This window comes from Rhinatrema bivittatum, chromosome 1 (genome assembly GCF_901001135.1).
Source record: "Rhinatrema bivittatum chromosome 1, aRhiBiv1.1, whole genome shotgun sequence".
In the NCBI taxonomy this organism is placed as follows: domain Eukaryota; kingdom Metazoa; phylum Chordata; class Amphibia; order Gymnophiona; family Rhinatrematidae; genus Rhinatrema; species Rhinatrema bivittatum.
The window spans coordinates 559,456,625-559,478,964 of record NC_042615.1 but is presented as its reverse complement, the minus strand read 5'-3'; the positions used below and the strand labels follow the sequence as shown (position 1 = coordinate 559,478,964).

Here is a 22,340-nt window from a genome sequence, read left to right as displayed (position 1 = left end):
TAAATCTGGGTTTTACGCATGTAAATGCACTTTACTCGAGTAAGTGGGCTTTTGAAAATTGCTACAATATATGCCATTGAATCATCCATAGGATTTATTCGCATAAGTGCACTTTACGTGAGTAAATGGCTTTTGAAAATTGCTACAATAGTAGTTACATTTATGCGCGTAACTCCTTTGAAAATTACCCCCTTAGTGTGTGGCATGATATACCACTAAAAGGAATTTTATTCAGAAGAAAATGTAAGCAAAGTGGAAAAAATTCAGACAGTTCTGGAGCTCAGCGTTTAGCCGTTCACTCCTCAGCGGCCATCTTGCCTCCATTCACCGCGGCTGTGTACTTAAGGCCCAGCCATGCACCCTAGCATCGCCTCAGCAATGGATCATCTACACCGGGAAGCATAGTGTGTGTTGCTAGTCCTGTTCCTGCATTACAGTCCTGCCTCATCTCTCCAGCCCAGCCTGGCCTTGTCGTCTCAGCCTTCCTTGCCTCATCTCCTCACCTCTTCTTAGACTGACTTCTGGATTTGACCCTTGCCTGGACACTTAACTTTCTTATTTGATGTCTGCCTCTGACCCTTGCCCAGACACTGACTGTTCCTGTTTGCCATTTGTCTTTGATCCTAGTCTGGCCTTGGATAAACGCCTGTGCTATAACCATAGAGACTCTTGTCTAAGACTTGCCAGACCCCGTAACCCAAGGGCTCAACCCAAGGGGAAAGAGGTTTGAATAAATGAAGCTTCTAGACAGTGTCTTCTCTGTGTAGCTTTGCCTGCTCTTGGTTAGAGCCTATGGGGTCTCCATGTAGGTTGAGCCAATCTCACCACAGCAGCATGGGTCCACAGATCTTATAGCTTGCTGAGGCCATGGACTCAGTGGACCTGATCTCACTCCAGGCTATTCTTGGCCTGGCCTAGTGTGTCCAAGAACAGTAGAGGGTCCTGAACAGGTAACTGATCTGTTTGAAAGACTTGCAGTCCTTATGGATGCCTTGACACCAGCACCGGCACCTCTTCCAGCAGTTCTGCCTCCTCCCCTCTCTGTGTCTCTACCTCGAGCAGTCTCACAGCTCTCTCTGCCACCAAACTATCAGGGGATCCCAAAGAATGCTGCAGATTCATCAATCAATGCTGCATGCATTTTGAGCTGCAGTCCAGTCTCTTTCCCATTGATCGTCGTTAGGCGGTACTGTGCTAGACTGGGCCTCTCCCATATGGGAATGTGGACACCCTGCTTCAGAGTCTCCCAGATTTCCTCTATCAATTTCAATTAGTCTTCAAAGAACTTGGTCATAGATCCTCCTTGGCAGCTGACCTGCTCTGGATTTGCTAGGGTTTCCAAACTCTTGGGAAGTATTCCATAGAGTTCTGCACGCTTGCCTCCGAACTGCACTGGGGAGAGGACAGTCTTACTGCCATTTTCTGGCAAGTCCTTTTGGGCAGAATCAAAGATGCATTGACTGCCCAAGATGTTCCTAACTCATTGGATGCCTTGATCTCATTGGCTGGTCACATAGATCATCGTTTCCATAAAAGGGCTCAAGAGAATAAAGTTATCCGGTGCCTGGTGGTACTGGCACCCCATTTCCAGTCACGTCCAATCCCAGGGTCATCTCCAGAATCCAAAGTACCAGAAAAGCCCAATCAGTTGGTTTGAGCTAAACTTTCCTTGGAGGAGGAGCTCCGAAGAAGGCAGCTGCACATGTGCCTATACTGCACTAGTCATGGACATTTAGCATTACCGGGCCCTAAGAAATCAGTAAACTCCTGTGCCTAGGATTGCTCGGGGAGGCAACTGTAGTCCAGAACCTCGCCTCCCCACAACTATTGGTTCCCATCTCCATTTCCACTGAGCATTGTCCGCTGGATATAAAGGACTACTTGGATTCTGGCGTGGGACGGAATTTCATTGACCAAGCACTGGTTCATAAATATCAGATTCCTACCACTATCCTGGAACATGCAATAAACATCTCCTCTCTATTCAGAGATACTTTTCCAGGATGTCTTTCATAGAAACATATAGAAACATAGAAATGACGGCAGAAGAAGACCAAATGGCCCATCCAGTCTGCCCAGCAAGCTTCCCTCATTTTTTCTCTCATACTTATCTGTTTCTCTTAGCTCTTGGTTCTATTTCCCTTCCACCCCCACCATTAATGTAGAGAGCGGTGATGGAGCTGCATCCAAGTGAAATATCTAGCTTGATTAGTTAGAGGTAGTAGGGGTAGTAACCGCCGCAATAAGCAAGCTACACCCATGCTTATTTCTTTTTACCCAGATTATGTTATACAGCCCTTATTGGTTGTTTATCTTCTCCCCTGCCGTTGAAGCAGGGAGCTATGCTGGATATGCGTGAGGTATCAGTTTTTTTCTTCTCCCCTGCTGTTGAAGCAGAGAGCTATGCTGGATATGCATCGAAAGTGAAGTATCAGGCACATTTGGTTTGGGGTAGTACCCGCCGTAACAAGCCAGCTACTCCCCGCTTTGTGAGTGTGAATCCTTTTTTCTTCTCCCCTGCCGTTGAAGTTATGCTGGATATGCGTGAAGTAACAGTTTTTCTTTTCCCCTGCCGTTGAAGAAGAGAGCTATGCTGGAAATTCGTGATGTATCAGTCTTTCTCCCATGCCGTTGAAGCAGAGAGCCATGCTGGATATGCGTCGAGAGTGAAGTATCAGGTACATTTGGTTTGTGGTAGTAACCGCCGTAACAAGCCAGCTACTCCCCGCTTTGTGAGTGCGAACCCTTTTTTCTTCTCCCCTGCCGTTTAAGCAGAGAGCTCTGCTGGATGTGTGAAGTAACAGTTTTTCTTCTCCCCTGCTGTTGAAGCAGAGAACTATGCTGGATATGCATTGAAAGTGAAGTATAAGAATGGAGTGATCAAGCTAGTTGAAAGGCATCAGGAATAGAGGAAGGTGGAGGTAGTAATTTGGTTATTTGGTTTGGGGTAGTAACCGCCGTAACAAGCCAGCTACTCCCGTCTTTGTGAGTGCAAATCCTTTTTTCCACATTTCCTCTTGCTGTTGAAGCTTAGAGTGATGTTGGAGTCACAGTAACCATGTGTATGTTTATTGAATAAGGGTATTGTCTCCAGGCAGTAGCCATCATTCTGGCGAGTCACCTACTCTTCATTGGCGGCCTCTTGACTTTATGGATCCACAGTGTTTATCCCACGCCCCTTTGAAGTCCTTCACAGTTCTGGTCTTCACCACTTCCTCCGGAAGGGCATTCCAGGCATCCACCACCCTCTCCGTGAAGAAATACTTCCTGACATTGGTTCTGAATCTTCCTCCCTGGAGCTTCAAATCGTGACCCCTGGTTCTGCTGATTTTTTTCTTATGGTAAAGGTTTGTCGTTGCCTTTGGATCATTAAAACCTTTCAAGTATCTGAAAGTCTGTATCATATCACCTCTGCTCCTCCTTTCATTGGTTAAGTGCCTCTCACTCTTCAGACCAGTCTCCTCCACAAGACCATCTCCTTTTATGTGATTTTCCAAGCCATGAATCCGGTTATCCTTGGGTTACCCTGGCTTCAACAACACCAGCCAAGCATCCACCAACAGTTCCTGAAATTGACACGTTGGGGCTCCTCTTGTTTCACCACTTGTCTCACACCCTGTTATCCACCGACCCACCTGATTCTGGCTGCCACTATACTGGGGCTCTCGTCACAGTATGCTGAATTCGCTTATGTATACGCGATGCAACAGGTTGAAACCCTGTCCCTACATCGCTGTTATGACTGTAATATCAACTTTCTTTCAGACAAGGTGTCCCCGTAGGGAAGGGTCTAACTGTTATCTGTTCCAGAGACTGAAGCCATGAGTCTGTACATCAAGGAGAACTTGGCTATCTTCTTCCCCCGCTGGAGTGGATTTTTTCTTTGTGGGCAAAAATTATGGCACTCTGAGGCCCTGTATTGACCTCCAGGGTCTTAATGTCATCACAAAAAATAAACAGTACCCTCTATCTCTCTTCTCACAGGACAAGCAGGATGGTAGTCCTCACATATGGGTGACATCATAGGATGGAGCCCAATCACGGAACACTTTTGTCAAAGTTTCTAGAACTTTGACTGGCACCTACTGGGCATGCCCAGCGTGGCACTAAATCTGCAGACAGCAGGGGTTCCCCTTCAGTCTTCTTTTTTCCATGCAGCAGTAGCCATGCGGATTAAGGTGCTCCACAGAGATTCCTGACAGGAATTTTCCTCACGAAATTACTAAAAACGTTCATACCCTACAAGGGTCCCTCCTTCGAATTTTTGACTCCGCGGTACTCCTGTAAGTTTTTACCCGTTTTCGATCGATTCCCGTTGAGTTTGGCCCTTGCGGCCTACTGGCCGTCGACCGTACCGCGACTAAATTTTTCAAAGGCCATGGCGTTGGGGTTCTGTCGGTGCCTGGACTGTACTCGCACCATGTCCATAACAGACCTGCATAAAGTCTGTATAATGTGTCTCGGGTGCGAGCATGATGTCCTGACTTGCACCAAATGTGCCTTAATGACACCAAACGGTCACAAGACCAGAATGGAGAAAATGGAACATCTCTTCCGTTCTCAAACTCCGACGCCGTCAATTGCATCGACGTCGTCTGAACTGGCACCATCCACTTCACACCAGTATCAGCCACTGGCCGGTGACTGTCCGGCGTCGACAACTTCTCGGCCTTCGACTACCTCTACTCCCCCTCAGGACCGAGGGGATCGTAGAGAAAAACATCGGCATCGATACCGCAAGTCTCGGACCATCGAGGAAGGAATATCTTCGACCTTGCCATCATCCAAGCCGCCATTGAAGAAAACCCATCCAGAAAAGGCATCGACCCTTTCTGCGGGTCACTGAGGCAACCCTCACCCGGACAAGTATCGGGAGCCGCGACTCCGCCTTTAACGGTGGTCCCTCCGGCTATGCCTCTGCTTCCTTCTTCCCTTCCGGAGCCGGGGCTGCTTGCTCCAGGTCTCCGTGAAGAACTGGACCGGATGGTTCAGGAGGCCATCGATAAGGCGATGCACAGACTCCAAGGTCCCCCGGCGCCGAAATCAGTGCCGGTCGCGGAACCGACCATCGATCCCATTCCGGCAGCATTGGCACCGCTGCTTTCAAAAATGGAAGTGCTCATAGCCACTTTTCCACCGATGGCTCCAGTGCCTTCCCCGCTTACCCTGTTCTGCATTCTTCCATCGGGCGTCCTTCCGATGCCTCAACCATCGATGCCGATGCGCCCATCGGCGCCACCAATCCATCCATCGATGCCCTCGATGCCTGCACCGGTGCCCTCGATGCCTTCATCGGTGCCTCCAGTACTTCCCTCGATGCCTTCAGATCCTAGACCAGGACCTTCAGGATTACCATCGTCCCGTCCTTCTCAGGTTCCTACAGGCACAGGTGCTGATCCCTTTGACACCTGGACTGACGATTCATCTCAAGACACTGATGATTTACCATCGCTACCTTCTCCTACTGAAAGTAGGAAGCGTTCTCCTCCAGAGGACTTGTCCTTCATAAATTTTGTGAAGGAAATGTATGAATTGGTTCCCTTCCAATTACAGACTGAGCAAGATGATAGGCACCAAATGATGAAGCTGTTACAATTCCTGGATGCTCCCAAGGAAATAACCTCCATCCCTATTCACCAAGTTCTTTTGGATCTCCTCAAAAAGAACTGGGAACACCCTGGTTCTGTTGCTCCAGTCAACAGAAAAGCTGATACCACTTATTTGGTCCAGTCAGCCCCAAGATTCCATAAACCTCAGCTGGATCACCAATCTGTGGTTGTAGAATCTTCCCAAAAGGGGGCAAAAAGATCAATATCCCACTCTTCCTTTCCCCCAGGTAAGGAACAGAAATTTCTGGATGCCATTGGCCGGCGTGTCTTCCAGGGATCAATGCTTATCTCTCGGATCACCTCCTACCAGCTGTACATGACCCAGTACAACAGGGTCTTATTCAAGCAGATACAGGACTTTGCAGAGTACCTGCCTCAGCAATTCCAGGAACAGCTTCAGACCCTGGTACACAAGGGTTTCGAGGCAGGGAAGCATGAAATAAGATCCTCTTCGACACTGCTTCCAGGGTATGTGCAACTGCTATTTCGGCAAGAAGATGGGCCTGGCTCAAATCTTTGGACTTGCGCCCTGAAGTCAAGACAGATTATCTGATCTGCCCTGCATAGGAGACAATCTGTTTGGCGAACAGATTCAGCGGACGGTAGCGGAACTCAAGGACCATCATGAGACCCTTCGCCAGCTCTCTCTGATGCCCTCTGAGTATTCCTCCAAACAGCTTTTCAGGAAGGATACTAAAAAGTCACTCTTCCGTCCAAAGAAGTCCTATCCACCACCGTCTAGAACTCGTTCCTCGAGACCTTTCCAAAAGGCCAAGTCTTGTCAACCTTGGAACAAAAGCCGCAAGCAGCTCCTCAGCCGGGCCCTGCTTCTGGTTTTTGACTCCTGCATAGAGAGCAGCAGCCAGCCCCCACTGCCTCAGATACCAGTGGGAGGTCAATTGTGCCATTTCCACAACAGGTGGCACACAGTCACCTCAGACCAGTGGGTCCTTGCCATAATCTCTCAGGGTTATCACCTGAACTTTCTCTCCATCCCACCGGATTCCCCACATCTGCTGACTTGGGGAACATCTGACCATTCACCGCTCCTGGAACAGGAGGTCTCCCTCCTCCTCCAGTCCAGAGCGAGCAATAGAACCAGTGCCCTACTCCCAACAAGGCCTAGGATTCTATTCCTGGTACTTTCTCATCCTCAAAAAATCAGGCGGCGTTCTTCTAATTCTGGACCTACGTGCCCTCAACAAGTACCTCCACTGAGAAAAGTTCAAGATGGTAACCTTGGGTTCCCTCCTTCCTCTTCTGCAAAATGGAGACTGGCTCTGCTCTCTCGATCTCCAAGACGCATACACACACATTGCGATAACTCCATCGCATCGCAGGTTCCTGAGATTTGTGGTAGGCCCCAAGCACTATCAGTACTGAGTGCTACCATTTGGCCTGGCATCCGCACCACGAGTCTTCACCAAGTGCCTCATAGTAGTAGCAGCCTTCCTCGGGACTCAAGGTGTTCATGTCTACCCCTATCTAGACGATTGGTTGATCAGGGCTCCCACTCAGCAAGCTGCTCTGTCGTCCCTACGTCTTACTTTACAAACTCTGATTTTGCTAGGATTTCTCGGCAACTACGCGAAATCCTGCTTCGTCCCATCTCAATCTTTATCATTCATAGGGATAGACTTGGATACCTTGCAGGCAAAGGCATTTCTGCCTCGACAGCGAGCTCTCACTCTCATCTCTTTCACATACCAGCTTCAATCTCAACACCGCACGACTGCACGTCACTTCCTCATCCTCCTGGGACAAATGATATCTTCAGTGCAGATTACCCCCAGTGGACTCTGAGGTCACAATGGACTCAGTCCGTCTAATCGACCACTGTCCATATCACCGACTCACTTCGTCAGTCTCTAGCCTGGTGGAAAAATCAAATCAATCTCCTACAAGGCCTACCCTTCCAGGCTCCAGACCTCAAATAATTCTCAACACTGATGCTTCCAACCTCGGCTGGGGAGCCCATGTCGCTGATTTGCAGACACAAGGAACTTGGTCTCCGGAGGAAGCCAAACACCAAATCAATTTCCTGGAGCTGCGAGCAATCAGATATGCTCTCAGGGTCTTTCAGGATCGTCTTTCCAATCAGGTCATCCTGATTCAGAAGGACAACTAGGTGGCCATGTGGTACATCAACAAACAGGGAGGGACGGGCTCCTACCTACTGTGTCATGAAGCTGCACAGATATGGGCGGATGCCCTCTCCCATTCGATGTACTTCAGGGCCACATACTTGCTTGTTTGTGGACAATGTGTTGACGGACAAGCTAAGTTGAGCTTTCCATCTGCACGAGTGGTTCCTCAACCCCACAGTAGCGGACTCACTATTCCAACATTGGGGTTATCCTCACATAGACCTCTTTGCGTCACCTCAAAACCGCAAAATAGAGAACTTTTGCTCTCTCACTCGCAGCCAACAGTCTCAGCCAAGAGATGCTTTCTCCCTCTCATGGGCAACAGGTCTCCTATGTGCATTCCCTCCACTTCCACTTCTCTCGAAGACTCTTGTGAAGTTATGTCAGGACAAGGGATGCATGATCCTGATAGCACCTCACTGGCCTCGCCAAGTATGGTTTCCAATATTTCAGGATCTCTCCATTCGCAGGCACATTCCCATGGGAATGGACCCACTTCTGATCACTCAGAATGATGGGTGCCTGTGCCACTCCAATCTTCAAGCTTTGTCCCTGACGGCCTGGATGTTGAAAGGTTGATTCTTCAGCTACTTAACCTTTCGGAGCCAGTTTCCCGTGTCCTGATTGCTTCACAGAAGCCTTCCACGAGAAAGTCATACCTCTATAAATGGAACAGGTTTAAGTCATGGTGTTCTTCTCAATCCCTTGAACCCTTTACCTGCTCCACCACGAAGTTTCTAGACTATCTCTGGCACTTGTCAGAATCAGGTCTTAAAACTTCCTCCATCAGAATGCATGTCAGAGCGGTGGCCGCCTTCCATAAAGGTGTCGGGGACATTCCTATTTCGGTACAACCCCTCGTAACACGTTTTCTGAAAGGCTTGCTTCACCTCAAGCCTCCACTGCGTCATCCGGCCCGTTCTTGGGACCTCAATCTGGTTTTGGGTCAGCTCATGAAACCACCATTTGAGCCTCTCCAATCCTGTGATCTTCGCTATCTCACATGGAAAGTGATTTTTCTTTTGGCAATCATATCTGCTCGCAGAGTTAATGAGTTATAGGCCCTAGTTACCTATCCGCCTTACACTAAACTTCTGCAGGACCGGGCAGTACTTTACACTCACCCTAAGTTCTTACCTAAAGTAGTATCGGAGTTTCACATTAATCAATCCATTATGCTACCTACCTTCTTTCCCAGGCCCCTCTCCAATCCAGGAAAACAGGCTCTGCATACCCTTGATTGTAAACGGGCTCTAGCATTCTATCTAGACCGTATAGCTGCCCAAAGGAAAAGCACTCAATTGTTTGTCTCTTTTCATTCCATCAAATTAGGGCAGCCTGTGAGTAAGCAGACTCTCTCCTCCTGGTTAGCGGACTGCATATCCTTTTTCTATCAGCAAGCAGGCATTCCGCTTCAATACCGTGTTAAAGCACACTCTGTCAGGGCCATGGCGACTTCAGTAGCACACCTACGCTTGGTGCCGCTTCTTGACATTTGCAGGGCTGCTACCTGGAGTTCTCTCCATACCTTTTCAGCCCATTATTGTTTAGACAAGGCTGGAAGACAAGATTCCATCTTTGGCCAATCTGTCTTGCGCAATCTTTTTGCAACTTGACGTACCAACACCTTTCCGCCTGCCCATTAGGATTCAGGATGTCCTCTACCAAATTCCAACCCAGTCCTTATGCATATTGCATATCTAGGGTACATTTGGTGCATTTCTCGGACATCCTCAGCTTGGTACTCACCCATATGTGAGGACTATCATCTTGCTTGTCCTGTGAGAAACCAAATGTTGCTTACCTGTAACAGGTGTTCTCACAGGACAGCAGGATGTTAGTCCTCATGAAACCTGCCTGCCACCCCGCGGTGTTGGGTTCATGTTCTTATTTTATTTTTTGGCACTTCCTGTAGCTTTAAACAAGACTAAAGGGGGACCCCTGCTGGCTGCAGGTTTAGTGCCATGCTGGGTATGCCCAGTAGGTGCCAGTCAAAGTTCTAGAAACTTTGACAAAAGTGTTCCGTGATTGGGCTCATCCTGTGATGTCACCCATATGTGAGGCCTAACATCCTGCTGTCCTGTGAGAACACCTGCTACAGGTAAGCAACATTTGCCTTACCAGCCCCGAAGGATCTGTGGCTCCATCTGCCAATGATTTTATAATAGACCTCCCTTGCTCACATGGCTACACTGTGATATGGATATTTTCTCGAAGAAGCACATTTCGTTTCTATCCCAGGCTTGCCTTCTGCTCCTGAACTATCATGCCCCTTGATTCAGCAAGTCTTTAAATTACACGGCTTCCAGTTAACAGACCGATATTGAAAAGTCTTTGTAAAAAACTTGGCATTACCTTGGATCTCACCGCTGCTAATCATCTTCAAGGCAAAGGCCAAACAGAGAAAATCAATCAAGTTCTCAAAATTTTAATTTGCCTGTATGTCAACAAAAGACAAGATGATTGATTCATTCTCTTAACATGGGCCGAGTTTTCAAACAGAAATCATGTCAGTAGTGCCACAGGCTCCTCTCCCTTCTATATTGTGTACAGCAAACATTCACGAGTTCCTCAACTGATGCTTCTTTCTGTGCCCTGTCCATCAGCATGCTTCACTGCCCAAGAACTCCATGATCTATGGCTGCAAACCAACCGTTTGATCTCTAAGGCAGCATCTCAGGCTAAGAAGTATGCTGCCAAAATGTGCAGACCAGCTCCGTAATTCAAAGTGGAAGGCTTGGTGTGATTAAGCACACAGAATCTGTGTTTCAGAGTTCCTTCTCTTCATTTGGCACACAGATTTTTAGGCCCTTTCCCAGTCCTGCATCAAATGGGACCTGTCAGTGACTCAAACTTCCCATCACATTAAGGATCCATAATGTGTTCCATATTTCCTTTTTAAAATCATTACTCCTCTCTTGCCCTTATCGACAGCCTCCCAAACCTGCAGAGGTTTCTTCAGAAGAAGACTCCCACTGCGAGTTACGGGAAATCCTAGACTCTTGCAGAAGACACAATAAACTAGAATATCTCATAGCATGGAAGAACTATGGTCCAGAGGAAAACTTCTGGGAGCCAGCAGCCAACCTTCAAGCCCCCTTATTAATAAGGGAATTTCAACCCTATTTCCGCTGGAAAACAAGATCCAGAACCCTGCAGCAAGTCGGACGGCTAACCTGACCCACCCAGAGGTGCTTCTAGGTCACATTAGAAAGGGGGCCCTGCAAGGAGCGGAGGAAGATCCGACCAGCACAGGGCAACCAGGAGCTGCAGGGCTGGACGGAGAGGAGCCTCAAGGAGGAGAAACACAAGCTAGAGAGCGGTCTGTTTTTTGGCATAATGGAGAAGATATTGATGAAGGCATGATGCAGGAATTTGAACCTGATTTGGCCCCATGGTAAGACCAGAAACTTTTTCTTTAGAATCAATCTGGTTGGCGATTGAGATTTTGAATAAAAATGTGTCTTTACAAATTAGACATATAGTAAGGAAGATGAAACAATTGGATCCTCAAATATTAAAATGGAAAGAAGAAACCATAGAAAATAAACGGGAAGTGGACATATTAAAATCAGAAATGGGGGAAATGAGAAAGCAACATGAAGGATTGATAAAGGATAATTCATACTTTCTAAGGAAATTTGAAAATATTGAAAACCAACAGAGAAGTAAAAATTTGAGGTTAATCAATTTTCCTAGAAAAATTACAGTCACTCCTGTAGAAATGTGGACCAAGTTTGCATTGGAAAGTTTGAAATTACCTCAAGCTACACTTCCCCTATTATCGAAGATTTATTACCTGCCCATGAGGAAAAAAGTTCCAGTTGAAGGTAGAGAAATGCAAATGTTATCTCCATTAAATTTATCTGAGATCTTGGAAACATCTGCAGAAGAAGAGGCCCAACCTGCAACATTGATAATAACTTTCTTACTGGACTCTATTAGGGATTGGGTACTCAGAGCTTATTTTCGTAATAAAGCTGAGGTATTTTTGGTTATGAGAGTACAAATATTTCCCGATTTTGCTAAAGAAACACAGTTCAGGAGAAAACAATTTCTAGAATTAAGATCAAAAGTAGTACAATTGGGTGCACAGATTTTCCTCAGATTTCCCTGCAAGTGCCTCATTAAATTTAAAGATTTAAGTTATACCTTTTTCAGCCCTTTCAGTTGGAAAAGTTTATAAATGATAGATTGATTGCTAGGCCTGAAAGTAGCCCAATTCTAGAGCATATGTAACCTCATAGAGGATAAAGTGTTCAGTAGAAATTTACAATTCCTGCCTGGAGCTTTTCAGTAACTTAATTGTTATTGTCATTTATTTCCTATTAATAAGTCATCTTATGAGATGGATCTCCCGCACTGTATTGAGGGCTAAGAGATGCAATGATAGTATTTCAGTTGTTTATGAAGGGATTTTGGGATTAATATGTAATATTTTATTATCACTAAAGATAACGAGAATCGGATAATGGAAAAAGACCTTTATTGAATTTGCCCGACTCTGGCAGAGTTTCGCTCTTTAGTCGAGAGCTGCCTCAGAGGCAACTAAAAACAAATATATAAATTGTTAGAGTTGGATATTTCAGGCCCCAGCACTACGGTGCCATCTACACAGAACCCTCTGCTGGAAGGTCTTCGTCCTACGGCCCGCCATTTTCCCTTCTTGCAAGCCGCACAGCAACTAATAGATTTGGAATGGGCTGCACCTGCGGCCTCATTCAAAGGGGGTCGGGGCCTGATAGGCATGTACCCCCTGGATCCGGCAATCAAGGAGATGGTGGCGTGCCCTCAGGTGGACGCCTTGGTTAGCGCGGTGGTCAAGCGCACTACCATTCCAGTTGAGGGGGGGGGGGCGGCCCTCAAGGAACCTCACGACCGGCGACTGGACGCCATCCTGAAACAGACATTTGAGGTAGCAGCTCTGTCTTTGCGAATCGCAACCTGCTGCACAGTGGTGACGCGTTCCTGTTTATCACAGGTCAGGAACAATGCTCCGGCAGCAGACAAGGAGTCCGCTCTCTCGTTCCTCACGGATGCTGCATCAGACCTAGTCCGTACAACAGCCAAGGGGATCTCATCTTCTGTGGCTGCCAGGAGGCAGCTCTGGATACAGAATTGGTCAGCCGATGCTCCTTCGAGACACGCCTCACCAGAATGCCCTTTAGGGGTTCTTTCCTGTTCGGCAGCGACCTAGATAAACTAGCCAGCACATGGGGTGCCTCTCCAATACCGCGACTGCCGGAAGACAGGTTCAGAAGGAACCAGCGCGCCTTTCCGAGGCCATCCAGAGGCAGAAGCTCCCAACACTTCATTCCCTATAGGGGTCGCTACCAGGCACCTCGTCCTCAGGCCAGGAACCAGTCCTTTCGGCCCAAACAGCAGAAGAGGGGAGCCGGCTCGGGTTCAGGGCCCGGCCGCGCCTCCCAATGAGAATCAGCCGATCCATCCGGGGGACGAAGCTATAGGGGGCAGGTCTACCCCTGATGGGTCGAGATTACGTCGGACCAGTGGGTCCTCGCCATCATCCGAGAGGGGTAATATCTGGACTTTCATCATCTCCCTCCGGACAGGTTTGTGGAATCTTCATGTCCCATACACAAGAAGGCAGCCTTGGAAGCTACCCTGGCGAGGCTCCTGTCCTTGAAAGCCATCATCCCAGTACCTGCATGGGAAATGAATTCTGGACACTATTCCATTTATTTCATGATACCCAAAAAAGAGGGCACTTTCCGGCCCGTATTGGACCTCAAGTCAGTCAATCGATACTTAAGGGTCCCAAGGTTTCGCATGGAAACTCTGCGCTCAGTCAAGACCGCAGTACAGCCAGGAGAATTCCTCACGGCCTTAGACTTGTCAGAAGCCTACCTGCATATCCCAATCCATCCGGATCATCAGCGCTACCTACGCTTCAAGGTTCTGGGACGCCACTTCCAATTCCGGGCTCTGCCCTTCGGGTTAGCCACGTCGCCGCGGACCTTCACCAAGGTGGTCGTAGTGGTAGCAGCGGCGCTCAGATGGGAAGGAATCCTCGTCCATCCCTACCTGGACGATTGGCTGATCAGGGCGAAATCACGGGAGGAGAGCCATCGGGCAACCAACAGAGTGATCGCCCTTCTGGAAAGCCTGGGATGGGTAGTCAACCTCAAAAAGAGTTGCCTACAGCCTTCCCAATCACTGGAATACCTGGGAGTACAGTTCGACACCCAGGCAGACACAGTCAGTCTCACTACCAAGAGAAGGTTAAAACTTCAGACGCGTCTCCGGTCCTTGATGGGAGCCAGCCGGCCCATAGCTTGGGATTATCTGCAGGTTCTCGGCCTCATGGCCTCCACCCTGGAAGTGATGCCCTGGGCAAGGGCCCATATGAGACCTCTACAACACTCTCTGCTCTCTCGCTGGAGCCCCCGCTTCCGGAATTATTCCACGCACCTACCTCTGCCGGCCAGAGTGAGGACCCAGTTACGGTGGTGGTTGCAGTCCATCCACACGAGCAGGGGGTCGAAGATGTCCTCCCCCACGTGGACTCTGCTCACCACAGATGCCAGCCTGAGCGGTTGGGGAGCACACTGCGAAGAACTCACCGCACAAGGGCGGTGGAACAGAGAAGAGTCAGGGTGGAACATCAACCGTCTAGAGGCACGAGCAGTCCGGCTAGCCTGCCTGCAATTAGCTCACAGACTGAGGAACAGAGCAGTCAGAGTGATGTCCGACAACGCCACCACGGTGGCATACATCAACCGCCAGGGTGGAACCAGAAGCCGACAGGTATCTCTAGAGATAGCCTCGTTGATGACTTGGGCAGAGGCAAATCTTCAGGATATCTCCGCCGTCCACATTGCCGAGAAGGACAACACCACGGCAGACTTCCTCAGCAGAGAAAGCCTAAATCCGGAGGAATGGCAGCTGTCACCGGCAGCCTTCCAAATGATTGTGGATCATTGGGGGATTCCGGACATGGACTTACTAGCGGACAAGTCCAATGCTCAAGTACCCAGATACTTCAGCCGCAAGCGAGATCCGTTCTCACACGGGATCGACGCCCTGGTTCAGCCATGGCCTCCAGGAACTCTGCTATACGCCTTTCCTCCGTGGCCTCTGCTGGGCGCCATCATCCACAAGATTCAGAAGCACCGGGGCCTAGTTCTTCTAGTGGCACCAGATTGGCCAAGAAGACCCTGGTACGCGGACATGAGAAGACTACTGGCGGGGGAGCCCCTTCCCCTGCCGCCTCTCAGGGACCTGCTTCGTCAAGGTCCCATCCTCCACGAGGATCCGGCTCAATTCTCTCTTACGGTCTGGCCATTGAGAGGGCTAGACTGAAGAAAAGAGGTTACTCGGGGCCCGTGATAGATACACTCCTCCGAGCCTGCAAGCTTTCCACATCCCTCACCTACGTAAGGATTTGGAGAATATTTGAAGGTTGGTGCGACACTTACGGCACCAATCCGCATGCAACCACAATCCCTATTGTTTTGGATTTCCTGCAGGATGGACTTCAGAAGGGTCTCTCCCTCAGCTCCATCAAGGTTCAGGTGGCTGCGTTGGCTTGCCACGGTCCCAGGAGGGATGGCAAGACCATTGCCATGCACCCAGATGTTTCTCGCTTCCTGAAAGGAGTCAAGCACATTCGTCCGCCACTGAAGTGGCCAGTGCCTTTGTGGAACCTCAACCTAGTTTTGGATTTCCTCGCGGGATCCACCTTCAGACCCCTTCGGGGCCTGTCTCTCCGTTCTCTCACCTGGAAGATGGTGTTCTTGCTGGCTGTCTGTTCAGCACGCCGCATCTCAGAGCTACAAGCACTGTCTTGCCGTGATCCCTTTCTCAGAATCATTCCAGAGGCTATCCATCTTCGCACGGTTCCATCCTTCTTGCCTAAGGTAGTCTCACAATTTCACCTCAACCAGACCATATCCCTGCCTACCACGGCGGGTTTGAAGAAATCAGAAGAAGAGCGTTTGCTGCGCCATCTCGACATCAGCAGATTGCTGCCCAGATATCTGGAAATGACAGAAACAGTACGAAAGACTGACCATCTGTTTGTCCTTCACAGCGGGAAGAAACAAGGAGAAGCGGCCTCTCGGCCCACCATCGCCCGCTGGATTAAAGAAGTCATCAGAGCGGCCTACGTAGAGGCCGGGAAGTCATCGCCTCTACAAGTCAAGGCCCATTCTACCAGAGCCCAAGCAGCATCTTGGGCAGAATCTAGGATGCTGTCGCCTGCAGAAATATGTAAAGCGGCGACGTGGTCCTTCCTCCATACCTTCTCCAGGTTCTACCGTCTGGACGTCCAGGCCAGGGAGGACACAGCATTTGCGAGGGCGGTCTTACACGGTCCTCAGGCAGCCTCCTGCCCAGTCCGGGAGTAAAGCTTTTGTACATCCCACTTGTTCTGAGTCCATCTGGCTACACGACAGGAAATGGTGAGATTACTTACCTGATAATCTCGTTTTCCTTAGTGTAGACAGATGGACTCAGCATCCCACCCAGCTGCCTGTGTACATTGGTTTTACCGATTCAAGGTAAGCCTTATCACTTCTTACATGAGTCCGTCCACTCTGCCAGGTGTCGACGCCTTCCGGTTGGGAATGCTGGCGGTCTCCAGCTACTATCAATAGATCAGGGGAATCCTGTTTTCACTATTTCATTGATCGTCAGTACACATATATCCATAACAGCTTTTGCAAGGAAGATTACTGAAGAGCTTCACTTCCTGTGGGGGTATATGTACCCGTGCTGACGTCAGATCCGTCTCCAACTGCTAGCACGAGCACACTATACCCACTTGTTCTGAGTCCATCTGTCTACGCTAAGGAAAACGAGATTATCAGGTAAGTAATCTCACCATTCATCCTTTAAGTGAGAGCTGAGGCCCTCCATGAAGATAGTACATAGACATCCAGTGTCCCAATGTAGTTCAGATGCTAAAGTCTTGAATTCGATCATATAGTCTGTGAGCAGCTTATTACCTTGCTGGAGATTAAGCAAGGCAGATCCAGCGACGGTCTGGCAAGCCGGGTCAAGACTTGAAAAGTTTTAGAAATCCTGGTAAGTCATTCATGATAGGATCTTCACGTTCCCATAACAGTGAAGCCCAAGCCAAGGCTCGTCCTTCTAGAAAAGATAGGATATAAGTGGTCTTGGATGCTTCTGAGGGAAAGAGGATAGGCTGTAAAGAAAAATGCATACTGCATTGATTAATAAACCCTCTACACATTTTAGCTTCGCCCTTGAAGCGGGTAGGTGTGGATAAAGGAACAGTGGTCTTGATGGTCACCACTGGAGACAGTGATTCTTTCACTGGAGATGTTGAAGCATTTAGTTGAGCATGTAACTGATTGAAGGCAGTAGCTAGGCTTTCCAGAGACTTCTGTTGCTCAGTGATCTGCTGGGCTAGGCCAGGAATGGCCTTCAAGGCCGCGAGCTGAGCCGAGTCCATGGAGTTAGCAATCTGTAGGGTTTGAGGCATAGTGTGGACTGTTAGTCGCTGTGGAGATGACTCCTCCCATGGGGAGGGGCCCCGTGGGGAACCACAGTGATAGGCTAGACTCGAGAGCAGACACTGGAGATGGAAAGCTTTATTGTACTGCTGTAGATAGATGGTAATAAGGCAGGAAGAGATGGCACTGAAGTCCAGCAAGGTGCCAATACGTTCAGACAGCCTCAGATGAAAAGTCTCACCCAGATGTACAAGGTTGGTAGTGTTCCGCAGAGCGGGATAAACCGAACCTGGTGGGTGAAAATGGAGAGCTGGATCATAGAGGTACTCACTGAAGAGTAGTGCAGGAATCCTCCTGGTAGTTGGTGATGGTGGGACCAGCGGTGTGTGATGCAGGATACTTCTGAGCTGGATAGGCCCTCGAGGAGTGAGTACCCGGAAGCACAGATGATCCTGTAAGAGAAGAAAACCCCCGAGGAAGGGTTGTCTTAGTAGTAGAAAACCCCGAAGGGTAGTTGGAAGCGAGAGGCCCCCGAGGAGCGGGTGCCCAGAGCTTCTTCAGGAGCGAAATACCCCGGAGGGTAGTGAGGAGTCTAAGCGTGCAGCTAAACCAAAGTCCTTGCTAACTTGTTCGTTATGAGCAGAGCGGAGGCTTAAATACCCAGAGGTATTGACGTCATGCGGTGGGGACGCCCCCGAGGTTCCCGCCATGATGTGTAGATATGCGTCAGCAGCGTGTGCCCGCGTGCCCTAGGAGGCCAGAGGAAGGAGTATGGCGAACGGGGACGCCCATGCTGAGTTGGAGACGCCGAAGGTTTCGGCACTCGGCACCGGAGGCAGCCATCTTACCCATGGAGGTGGAGGAAGGCAAAAATGAGGTGAGGCAGAGTGGTCGCAGCCGTCTGCGACCGATTCGCGCAACACCATCGGCTCCTGAACTAGCTTGACTCTTCTTAACCTACGTATTTCGTTTACATGGGCTACCCCAAGAAATTGTCTCCGATCGTGGCCCTCAATTTGCTGCTAAATATTGGAGGTCCCTCTGTAAAAAGTTCAATATTTTAAACTTTACATCATCCTATCATCCGCAAGCAATTGGCCAGGCCGACAGGAATAATCGCTCTTTGAAAACCTTCCTGCGATCATATGTCAACAACCAGCAAGATAACTGGCTGACCTCCTGCCCTGGGCAGAACTATCCCAGAACACCCATATCGCCTCTGCTACAGAAGTTTCACCCTTTGCGGTAGTCTTCGGCCGTCAACCACGCCTACCTCTACCGGTTCCACTCATCCCAATCTACAACACAAACCATATGCTGGCTCTGGAACCAAGTAAGAGAATGGCTCTGTCAAGCAGCTGATCGGCCAAACATTTCACAGACACCCATTGTCGGACCGCGCCTCTGTTCCGGCCTGGACAGAAAGTCTGGCTTAATACTAAGCACATCCAGCTACGATTGCTTTCCCAACGGGTAGGCCCCAAATTTATTGGTCCATTTCCCATCCTTCAACGTGTAGGAGCAGTCACCTACCACCTCCAACTTCCAGCTTCCATGGGAATTCACAACACGTTCCACGTATCGTTATTTAAACCTTTGGTCCTATCCTGGCCTTCCCGAAGGCCTCCTTCACCTACACAACATTCAGTGAACCAGAAAACACCTTACAAGTCAAAGACGTCCTGGACGTCTGACACCGTCGAGGCCACTGGGAGTATCTCCTGTCGTGAGAGGGCTTCGGCCCGGAAGAAAACTCTTGAGAGCCCTCTCTCCACATTCTTGATAAAAACCTGCTCTAGGACTTCCATCGAGACCTCCCAGAAAAACTCAGACCGGTAAGGGGGAGGCCTAGAATGGGGGGTACAGTTGCGCGTTCCGGCCGCATGGGTGCCACGACCGGGCCTGCTCACCTCGCTCTACCCTCAACCAGCTCCGGTCTTACCTCTGCCGCTAGTTCCTACCGTCACGGTCGCTCATCACGGCCTTCTCCGGCTTCCTCCATGCCGCAGGCCTAGCAGCGGAGCTCCTGCTGGGGCTCTGCCCCAGCAGGAGCTCCGAGCCTAAGGGTGGGGCCCTAAGGGGCCCCACCCTTAGGCTCGCGTGCAGCTGAAGTCTTGCTATTTAAAGGGCCAAGCGCATTAAACCCTATCTGGATGCGAAGTGATGACATCACTTAGCCTGACTATAAATAGCGAGGCCCTGTCCCCCGCCTTGGCAAGCGGGTCATCACCGTGGTGTTCTAAGTTTGCCTAACTCTGTGTTCCAGCGTTTCCTTGTTCCAGTGTCTCCTTGTTCCAGCGTCTCCATGTGTTCCTATATCCTACTCAGGTAGTACCTCCTCGAACTTGTCTCTGGTACTGGCCTCTGCCTTCCTGTCCATTCTCTTGTTTGCAGCCTGGAACTGACTTCTGCCTGCCTGACCATTCTCTTGTCTGCTGCCTGGAACTGACCACTGCCTGCCTGACCATTACCTTCGTCTGCCGCTTGGAACTGACCCTCTTTTTCCTTGACTACGCTTGGATTGACCTTGGTATTGACCCCTGCTTTGGCTGACCACTTCTGGACTGATACTCTGGCTCTAACCCTTGCGTTTCCCTCGGACACCCTCTTCTGGCCTACTGAGGCTACCAGACAAACCTGCTTGGAATCCACCCACGGCCTTCACCTGACTAGACATGCAGGTGTTGCCTGCCTCGCCCGGAGAACCTTCCTGAACTGTTGTCTCCCTGAGGTCTCCGGAGCTTCCAGTTCGGATCTGGTCCATCACCTCCACATCAGCCGCGCACCCTTGTTCGTGATGTGCACATCCCTCTGCTACCTCTCCAGGAGTCCATCCGAGGCCCACCTATGTGCAGGCGGTCCGGGTCCATCCGAGGCCCACCTATGTGCAGGCAGTCCGGGTACCCAAGGGCTCAACCTGCAGAAACCCCGGACTGTTATTGGCGAAACTCCAGCTAGCCTCTGTCTCCTTGTGTGCTCCACCTCCTGGTGGCAGGCGCTCTCTGGGTCCGACCAGAATGCCATTCCAATCCTACACCAGGCCAAGGGTCCACTTCCAGCGCAACATATTCAACACCTTAACCAGCTAGATATTAACTAGATAAGTCATTATCCGGCTAAAATCTAGCCAGATAAAAAAGAGATGTACCAGGGACATTTTGGGGCTCAGGTTAACTTATCCAATTTTTAGGTATAACTGGCTAGGATAGGTGGTTAATTTTAGACCTGCTTCAGAGCTCGTCTATAGTTATCCAGCCTTATGTGGCCAGATAATTTCCCACTTAACCTGATATCCGGTTAGGTAGCAATGTGAAACCAAAAAATAAAAAGTAAATGGGCCTGCGACCAGACTTCCTCCTTTATCTCCTATCCCCCCCCCCCCCCAAATTACAAAAAAGTCCTATATGGCTGTGCACCCCCCCACCCCAAATCTCCTCCTAAATATAAAAAATTACCTAGAGTCTGCTGCTGGCCCCTACCACTCCCTTCTTCTTTGTATAAATATAAAAATTTGGAGCTGCCGCTGTACCCTCCCACCCCATAGTACAAAAATATGGCGCAGCACTCTCTCCATCCCGCCGAACCTACTCCCCATCTCCCCAAACCCTAAAAATCCCTGCTAGAAGCGGGATCTGACTTATCCGATTCCAGTGAGCTCCAGCTAATAAACGTATCATAGTTTATGCTGTAGAAGAGTATTGTTGTTTTTTCAGGAAAGAACAAAATCTCTTAAAAAAACATCTCTGTTATTCATCTCACTTGATCCAAATAAACAAGGTCAATACATAGGGAAACAAACCATATCATCTTAGTTGTCGGACTGCATATCATCCTGCTTTAAATAAGCTGGAGTTCAACTCCCAAAAAGAAAAGCAACCCTCATCTTAGGAGTCCCCACTTGTATGGCTGTATTTTGTCCAGCTTGTTCATAGAGAAAGTAAAGTTACTTAATTGGAACCTGTACAATCCCACCATCCTTCCCATAGAATTGAAGTTTAGATAATGAAAAGACTGAGGAGACTTGTGTGAGAAATCCTGTGCATGCTCAGAAAGGTTTTCCTTTCTGAACTCTGAGAGAGCACATTTGGGTTGGCGCTGTCAGATAATATCACCCCACGTATGGCTCATTTGTCCTTCCATCTACAGAGAACATCTGTTACAGGTAAGCAACTTTGCTGTATTAGGGGACCATCTTAACATGTATATAAAGGCCTTATTGCATAGCACACTTTTTATCTTGCACAAAAGACCCTTAACATACACATTAAGCCTTATTATATAGGCCAATATATAGTAATTTGATTTACCGTCACTTTACATATATAAATAATGTCTCACCTCTGATGTATAAAATATGTAGTTAACGTACATTTAAACATTTTCAAGTATTAAGAAATAATTCTTATATATTTTCAGTCTACAGAGCCTTTCTGTGAATGGGTGCAAGATTACAGATGATGCCATAAATGTGCTTGTTAAAAAGCATAGAAAAAGGTAAATTAATTTAATTAAGATTTCTGATTCACTTTTCATGACTGGTAAATCACTTCAAAGCAGATCACAGTGTAGTTAAATGGGTTAAAAAAGAAAAAAAAAACTATTATAAGAACAAAAGAACATGCCATACTAGGTCAGACCAAGGGTCCATCAAGCCCAGCATCCTGTTTTCCAACAGTGGCCAATCCAGGCCATAAGAACCTGGCACGTACCCAAATACTAAGTCTGTTCCATGTTACTGTTGCTAGTAATAGTAGTGGCTATTTTCTAAGTCAATGTAACGTAATTAATAATCAAGGCAAATATTCAGTAGGCCGGTTAGTGGACAAGTTATCTGGTAAATGTTAGCTGGATATCTTGTCCTGGATATTAAGTGGGATAAATGTCCCACTGAATATCCCTGATTAAAGTTATCCAGTTACCCTTAGCCATGTCACTTTAAACATAATCGGATATTCTTTTGAATATCACCGATTATGTATAAAGTTATTTGGCTATGGTTCAAAAGAGTATAGTTGGTCAAGTTGCTCTCCTGTATAAAACAATAACAAAAAAACAACAAAAAAGCACATAGCAGGCCTATAGGCCTAAACATGTCTCCCACCCGAGCTCCAAAGGTCCTGTAGGGCCAAACCTGCCACTCCTTC

At 48.6% G+C, this 22,340-nt stretch overlaps 1 protein-coding gene across 2 annotated transcripts in view; it reads left to right on the top strand.

Annotated features, from left to right (window-relative positions):
* Window positions 1-22,340, top strand: part of LOC115099247 — a 503,007-nt gene that overhangs the window by 270,015 nt on the left and 210,652 nt on the right. For both annotated transcript variants that reach the window (XM_029616734.1, XM_029616743.1), the window contains one exon: window positions 21,613-21,690. In XM_029616734.1, coding sequence (XP_029472594.1) covers window positions 21,613-21,690 — 78 coding nt within the window. The remainder of the gene's footprint in view (window positions 1-21,612; window positions 21,691-22,340) is intronic.